The following is a 7,517-nucleotide window of genomic DNA, read 5'->3' on the forward strand; positions in this document are numbered from 1 at the left end:
TGGTTACTGAGCCTTCCATGAAGGAGTTTAATAGAGAACAAGTGAGCGAGAAAGTGAGCTTCAAGTGATTATATAAGTCGACGGTGAGAAAATGGAGTTCAGTGGTAGCTCTGTGTGTTGCAGCAGTCGAAAGGAACCTCTTAAGCGTCGGGTTAGTAAAGCTACAGTACATTGTGTTAAGCCCCATCTAACTTAGAAAAGCTAAAAGCTGAGCAGTGGTCACACGAGTGGCAAGACAGGACCTCATTGGTAGAGCACAAAGAAAATGGTACATTATGTTAAGTGCAGCGAAGCGCCATACAATTTCAGTGTTTTCTGTTAACATTCTCATCTAATCAATCTCACCCCCCAAAAGAAAATATATATTTATATATAAAGCAGCCGTAAGTGGCGGATCTATTTGTCATTTACTTACTAAATCCCAAATGGAAAATGACAATTGTGCATGAAAAAGCAAAACAAAAGTGTCAAGGCTGATTAATCATCTCCCTTTTGTTTTCTTTGAGAGGTTGTTGTTAAAAGAAGGCAATAAATAGTGCAAAAGTGACGCAAGAGTGTGTTAGTGTAATGTGGGGGGAAAAAAATTTAAAAAAAAGAGTGGGAAGCAAGACCTGCCTTTTTATGGACACGCTGGTTGGCAGAATTAACACCTTTCTCTTGTTAAACACCAGACGTCCCAAATGAAGTACCTAGACAGTGCCCATAAAATAAAAAAATAAAGATTAAAAAACAAAACAAAAAATCTCAGGGAACAAAAAGAGCCCCCTTCCAGTGAGCTGACGAGGTTTCCTCTTAAAACGGAGAGAAGACGACAACAGAACGAGACTTTATAGCGGGATGCCAGCTGCACATGCCGTTCACTTTCAGGACTGGCACTTTTTTTTTTTCATGATTGCTTGAGAAGGTGCGTCAGTGTCCCACACACACCCGGCGCCGCGTTTCTATGTGGTCTGCGAGCCACGGGCATCCCCGTCGGGGCCCAGGGCAGACAGCCGACTTCGAGCTAAAAGGCTGCTGGGGGTCACCGGCAGGTGGGAGGCTTCGCTCACCAGGTTCTCGTACTCGCTACTGTCCTCGTCGTCGTCGAACTCCTGCCCAGCCGCTTGCCTGTCTAACGAGTCCGAGCTTGACCCGTCGCCGTTGCCGAGGTACGGCGAGCTAGGCGCGCTGACGGGATTGGAGGCGGCGGCCAGCGGGCCCGGCGTGAGGTGGCCCGGCGTGGGGTGGCCCGGCGATCCCACGGCTTGGGGACGGGGAAGTAGAGCGGCGCTGGTGGAGGCCGGGGAAGAGGACGAGAGCAGAGAGTCAACCTGGGACAGGAGGTCAGCATAAGATGGCGGGTTGGGGGAGATGCTGGGCCGCTCGGGCGCCGAGGGTGCGTGGAAAGATATCCTGGATGGAAGGGACGTCTGGGAAGGTTCCGTGTTCTCCTCTGGAATGGCGTTTGGAGTCTGCATTTCACGGAGCTCTGTGGAGCACAAAATATACAGCAACTTGCTTTTGCAAGGTGTGCCATCCATCTTTCACTCTGCTTCTCTACTCACATTTGATTGCATTTAATGTCAGAAAAGGCTGAGTCACGCACTTATGCCGACCTGCTTTATTTTTACGGTGCCAGCCGGAATAATGACTCCGCCCCTGCGGTCATATCTCCTAAATCATTCTGCCACCGGTGAAGGGCTTTTTGTCCGTGGTCAGGATGCCGGCCACTTTAAACGATGCGCGAGCCGACTGTTGTTTTTGGAGAGGACTTTTCAGACGCTTTACGATCTCACAGTGGCTGCTTCCCGCCAGGCGGTAAATAATATTTCCCAAAGAAATCCACAGAGACTTACTCCTCTCCTCCTCGGCCGTCTTGCGTTTCCTGAGTGCAATTTGTTCTTTCAGCTTGTTCACATCGTCTTGAAGTTTCTCCTTTACGCGTTCGCTTTGATCGACCTCCCCGCACACAGCCTTGAGACGGGAGAAGGAATCAAATGAGGCGACGTGATAAAAAGTTCATTTGATGCACTTGGGGAGTCTGCTCACCTGCACTTTATCTTGCAGCGCACTGTGCACTTGATAGATGGTTCGAATATCCTTCATCACGCCGTCTTTGTCGAAGAATTCGGCCCTGCGGTGAAGTGAGTTGCGGGAGACATTTGCATGATCAGAGCAGATGCAAATTTGCCTTGCAGGAATTCACCGAGAGCAGTTGAGCTCGACGGTGCTGTTGTTACATTTGGGCAACTTCCGCCGTGTATTAGACACGGTCAGTTCACAGCGGGCCTACTGCGCCTCGCCCTGCTTTATAAACCGGCAGGATGGATATTAACTGCGCCCAATCGATTTGTTTGTAATGTGTGCCCTCTGGGCAACTCACGCTGTCGTTGTGGGACTTTATCAGAGAGGCTCCGTGTCAACTTGTAAAAATCCCGTGTTGGCATGTGCTCAAATGAAAACAATTGTTGAACATGGAAGCGGCGTGCAAATATGACCTACCCGTGTTCTTTGATGACCTTGGCGTAGTTGAGCGAGGTATTGGGCACCGAGGAGACTTTGTACTCCTGCTGGCTGGTGTTGCCCAGGTTGGGGATAGTGAGGGTGATCCTCTGGTTGTACCTGCTGAGCGCGGACGACCACTTAGCACCCCCACAATATCACCACGCTCGAATATTCTTGGAATGATTCGTGCTCAGTGGACTCTCAGAAGAACAGTCCACTGTAGTTCCCATGTCATCAATTAAATGGAGGCATGACCATAAGCGTGTCCATCACTACCTGCGGTTGGGTCGGAAGAGCACGTACTCCAGCGCGTGCGTGGAGCTGTTGGCCGTGGAAATGAAGCCGAACAGGAGGAAGACGAGGTCGGGCACGCCGAGCAGCCGCGTCAGTTGCTTGTGGACCACCTGCTCTCTGAAAGACATCTGCTGCTGCGTGTTCCGCCGAAACCGATACCAGCCAATCACGTGCTGGGTGAGGGAGTGAGTAAAATAAAAGACATTTGGTGTGCTTGAGATCTTCGGTTGACAGTTGGTTTGAGGAAACGGATAAAACAGGCACAACGTCATCACTCACTTTTCTCCTATCTTTGAGAATACTGCCGAGATGTTCTTCGTTGATTTTGCCGGCATAGTCATAAAAGCTGGAGAGAGGGGAACAAAGAGGTCACTTGCTTGATGCTGCAGTGAAATATTGCGAGATGGAGCCATCTACTGTCCTAAAATGGTTATGAAGGCCCCAAGCAATGGCTCAACCTATTTACATATGAGATCTGAAAATTGAAAGGACAAAGAAATTTAATCTCCAACATTTTTAACATTATGACGACAGCCATTAAAACACCGTCATGAACCTAATGAGGGACGAGCAGGCCATTTGAAAAATATTTTTCCATTTGTTTAACCAAGTTACTCAATACGAGCTTCACTTTTTGAACTGAGATGCACCTGCATGTGCACTATGGAGATTCGAGTCATACATTAAGAATAAAATGCAGCGAGGACAAAAAAAATATTCTTACAAAGCTTACCTAAACAACCGTGCACAGGGTTCATGGTTATGGATTTCTGATGGGGGGGAAAAAGAGAGATGTCTTCACTTACATTACCAAATCTGATAAATTAGATAAATAGACAGATAGTCCTTACCTACAACCTGGATGAGCTCTGTGCTGCTTATGTGCGTATCACTGATGCTGATGGTCTCCTCTTGCCTTACTTCTCCTAATAGGAAGCCCTCCTGTACGTAAAAAAAAAAACAATAGCAAGAACAGCTGAATATTATCAGATCAAACTAATGTAAGGACTTCCTGGTATCCATTGTACAGGGATTAGTTTCCACACTATAGAGCCTTTGAACATATTCTGGATAGTGGGTACCTTTATCAAAGTAAATATAATGTTCAAAATATTCACCTTATGAACAACACGTAGTTATTAAGAAGTAGAGTTGAAGACTTGACAGTACCAACAGTGACGTTAAAGGGAATCTATTTGATTGACAGGCGGAAACGAGGTGAATTCAAACAGAGGCTACCCTTTAATTCCACGTGTTTAATCACATTTCCATTGCTGACAATTTAGATTAAGGATTTAAGAATGAACGACAAACTCAACTATCACGCTTGCTAGCCACCAGGGGAGCTAACAGCTGAGTATTTCCTGGAACTTGAACACTTCCCACCCCAACACTTCCGATAATAAAATAACACAAATGAGCAACCGTGATTTAGAAATATGATTAGCCAATAGCCCAGTCTGTGGCCGTGAAATAGATAAATACACAAATTACGTGTATAACTATACAAGCTATAATGAGCACATCGACCGGTAAATAGACGACACCATAACTAGCTAGCCCAGGCAGCAACAGATCATGACAGGGAGCAAACAACGCTAACTAATGGCGCTGATGGACAACGCTGGGAAGACAACGCTACCCCTCGCTTTTGGCAAGGCGACGCGGCCTACTCACATGATCCGAGTTGCTATTGGCGCTGTGGTAACACACAGAACTAAAAGTATAACCTGAAATGGATGCCGCCATGATGGAAACATCCCTATCAATTCCCCCCACTGCCCCCTGTGGTTGAGAAGGCGCTGCAAGAGGCGCAATGCCTCCTGGGAGTTGTAGTCGTCTTCGCTCGCCGTTTTGCAAGTATGGAAGCCGCCGTAAGAAGCACTCATGGTTCCGACTCAGAAGAGGACAGAGACTCGGATAATGATTTTGAAACTTCACAGTTGGGAACGAAGGAATAGTAAGCCTTTTGAGCATGTAGTGGCGTGATAAAACATTCATAATGTGGTTGTGAGTTACTATTTCTCGCTTCTGCAACCACTGGTAGTAACAGCTAAGCTAGCGTTAAGACCAACCTGTGCAATTATTTTCATCATCATTATTATGGTTATCGTTATTATGTTTAACGTTGTTACTATTATTATCATCATCATCGTTATTGTTTTTATCGTTATTGTTATTTTCTTAAATCATGATTAATCTATATTTAGAGGTGCTTAGAATATTAAATTTTTAATATTATATTATATTTATTATATTTAGTAGTGTCAATTTTGTTTCTGCAGTTGGGAAAATGCATACCAAAAAGAATTGGAAACATTCCAAGACATTGGGGACGTTGGGGAGATATGGTAATAATTTTTTATTTTACGTAGTTATTAAAACTACTCTAACTATTTTTAAAAAGCAATATATCACTCTGCAGTATTGTACTTAAGAAGACCGAAGTGATGTCATAATTAAGCGTAATTAAACTGTTAAATTGCATTATGATTTAATGCTTTCATATCCATTGAGATTGTGCTCACTTTTGGCCACCAGGGGGCAGTAGAATACCAACGAAGAGTTTCACAATTGAGTGATAGGAGCCCAAACTTAAAAATATACCATTAGAATGTTATAATTGTAATTATGCCTAAATAATCGTGATTTTTTTTAAAGGTTCGGTGAGGAAAGCATGAACCGTGTGCTAAAATGGATGGACAATGCTAATATTGCAAAAGATGCTGCCATTCTGGACATCGGCACAGGAAACGGAGCCTTTTTAGTTGAGATGGTAAGGGAAATATACAGTTCATTATGAATATAAATCAATTATCTCTTGGAGTTTTAATCAAAACTGAGCATTTTTATCTCTGATATGGGACCGGTACATAGTAAAAAGAATTTTTATTGTGAAATGAGAATTTATGACAAATGTAATTTCTTTTTTTTGTCACAAGGCTAAACATGGATACAAGAATTTAACAGGAATTGATTATTCCTCAGCCTCTGTGGAACTAGCAAAAAGTGTTCTTCAGGCAGAGGGCTTGACGCATGTCAATGTTAAGGTGGGTTCTAGATCTTTACCATATGTACGAAATTTTACGAACAGTGCAACCAAAAGCAAGTCCGGCAGCTATAGAAAATGAGGAATTATGAAATATTTGTAGTCCATCCCAGTTTCCACAGTGGATTTACGTCTGGTCCTGGGTGGGTTAGAGGAAAACCCTTGCAGTGTTTACATGTGGCTTACTTGAAAATGGCCCTGAAAGTGATGGAGGTTTGCCCACCATTCACATTTGACCACCTCCTAACCACAAGGAAATGAAAGCAGCACATCTGCTCCGTAATGGCCGCCCCATTGGCCTTGTCTGTGTGTGTATGCAACAGCCTTGCATATATATTCACATGGCACATGACTGTGTGTCCGTTCCTTGGACAAAAAGACCACCTTTGAAGTCAATATTGACATTAGCGGTATGGAGCGTGAGGCAGAGAGAGAAATCAACAAAGCACATTTTCTCGTATAGTTAAAATTTTTGTCGTCATCTAATAATAATAGTATTACGGCACGTAGAATTTTTTTTTTTTATGGTTTCTTTTAAGGAGGTGGACTTCTGTCGAGGAGAACTCGAGGTTTACGACGTGTGTATCGACAAAGGGACGTTTGACGCCATCAGCCTGAATCCTGATGATACCGGCGAGGTGAAAAGACTCTACGTGCGAGCTTTAAAAGCCTCCCTGAAGGACCGAGGACTCTTCTCGATTACGTCCTGTAACTGGACAAAAGAACAGCTGCTTGAGAGATTCAAAGAAGGTGTGTGTTGTATGTTAAAGTAAAACATATATATGGTATAACAAACCTTTCGCACAAAATGCTTTTGGCATTGAGACGTATTTACATTCAGGCCCTTTTTTTTTTTATTAACCCCCCATCAGTCAACACGCGAGTCTCGCAAACGGGACTGTTAAGCTCCAGGCAACAACTGTCTGAAATTAGTTTTTTTGGCAAGTGGCCAGGTCGCTGTCAACTTTTTGTCAGCGGAGTTCCAAAGAAGTCGTCTGTCATATTTGACGCGTCAGACTTCAGCATGTTAGTCTGAAGCTTGTGCGCTTGTCGATGCCTTATGAATGATATTTTTCTCTTTTTGGTGTCTCATAGGATTTCAATTTGTACAGGAGTTGCCGACGCCCACGTTCCGGTTTGGAGGCAAAAAGGGAAACAGCGTGACTGCCTTGATATTCAAGCGAGTGTGCTGATGCAACCGACAGGGTTTTGTGTGTGTGTTTGTCTCTCTATTTTTTTTTTTTTTTAAATAAAGTGACCTTGTTTGTCATGATGTACGGAAAGACAATTTTCACCTTAGCAAAGATTAAAATATTTCATTGAATCACTCAATTTTTTTCAGAGTTTGTTGCATCTGACCCAACTTTATCAGACACCCTCAAACAAGTTTCCGGAAGAAAAAAAAAAAAGATAAATATTTGCAGTACGACACTTGAGAGGAACACATGAAAGCTTAGTATTCATGCAGCGAGTCTGCAAGCTCATAGGCTCACATGACGAACGGAATATTAGTGTCGTTTTTAAGCTAGTGCCAAAAAGTGCTGACTTGTACGCTTGTGTGCGCTGCCAAACAGCATTTTCTGCTCTTCAAACGTGTGATATTTATGGCTGGATGTGTGAGAATGACAGTATAGTATGATACTAGCAACGCTAAATCATAATTGTGATCGGAAACTGTGAACACAAAAGA

General features: G+C 43.7%; 2 protein-coding genes across 5 annotated transcripts; one reads left to right on the top strand and one right to left on the bottom strand.

The window, feature by feature from the left end:
* Window positions 1-4,588, bottom strand: abraxas2 (abraxas 2, BRISC complex subunit). 4 transcript variants are annotated; one of them, XM_049736850.1, is made up of 10 exons: window positions 4,456-4,588; window positions 3,630-3,720; window positions 3,512-3,548; window positions 3,058-3,124; window positions 2,761-2,951; window positions 2,482-2,601; window positions 2,029-2,113; window positions 1,836-1,953; window positions 1,050-1,468; window positions 1-689 (listed from the first exon to the last, which is right to left on the bottom strand). In XM_049736850.1, the coding sequence occupies exons 1-10, from the start codon at window positions 4,525-4,527 to the stop codon at window positions 516-518; spliced, it is 1,374 nt and encodes a 457-aa protein (XP_049592807.1). In that variant the 5' UTR covers window positions 4,528-4,588; the 3' UTR covers window positions 1-515. The 4 variants fall into 4 exon arrangements, with proteins under 4 accessions (XP_049592807.1, XP_049592806.1, XP_049592809.1 ...); XM_049736849.1 differs by having other exon boundaries at window positions 2,482-2,604; XM_049736852.1 differs by having other exon boundaries at window positions 599-1,468.
* On the top strand, window positions 4,499-7,159 carry LOC125978931 (EEF1A lysine methyltransferase 2). The gene is given in 7 exon segments (XM_049736857.1): window positions 4,499-4,549; window positions 4,551-4,738; window positions 5,064-5,129; window positions 5,440-5,554; window positions 5,721-5,828; window positions 6,367-6,577; window positions 6,923-7,159. Coding segments are annotated over 7 exon segments (822 nt in total). The 5' UTR covers window positions 4,499-4,513; the 3' UTR covers window positions 7,021-7,159.
* Window positions 7,160-7,517: the final 358 nt, after the last annotated feature.

Source organism: Syngnathus scovelli, chromosome 12 (assembly GCF_024217435.2).
Source record: "Syngnathus scovelli strain Florida chromosome 12, RoL_Ssco_1.2, whole genome shotgun sequence".
Classification (NCBI taxonomy): Eukaryota; Metazoa; Chordata; class Actinopteri; order Syngnathiformes; family Syngnathidae; genus Syngnathus; species Syngnathus scovelli.

Excerpts from the sequence above, each read along its gene's own strand:
- abraxas2 (XM_049736849.1), bottom strand. The coding sequence starts at position 4,527 with ATGGCGGCATCCATTTCAGGTTATACTTTTAGTTCTGTGTGTTACCAC. Across the intron at positions 3,549-3,629 it reads AGAGCTCATCCAGGTTGTAG|AAATCCATAACCATGAACCC; the intron begins GTAAGGACTATC and ends CCCCCCCATCAG. Across the intron at positions 2,114-2,481 it reads AAGGTCATCAAAGAACACGG|GGCCGAATTCTTCGACAAAG; the intron begins GTAGGTCATATT and ends ACTTCACCGCAG.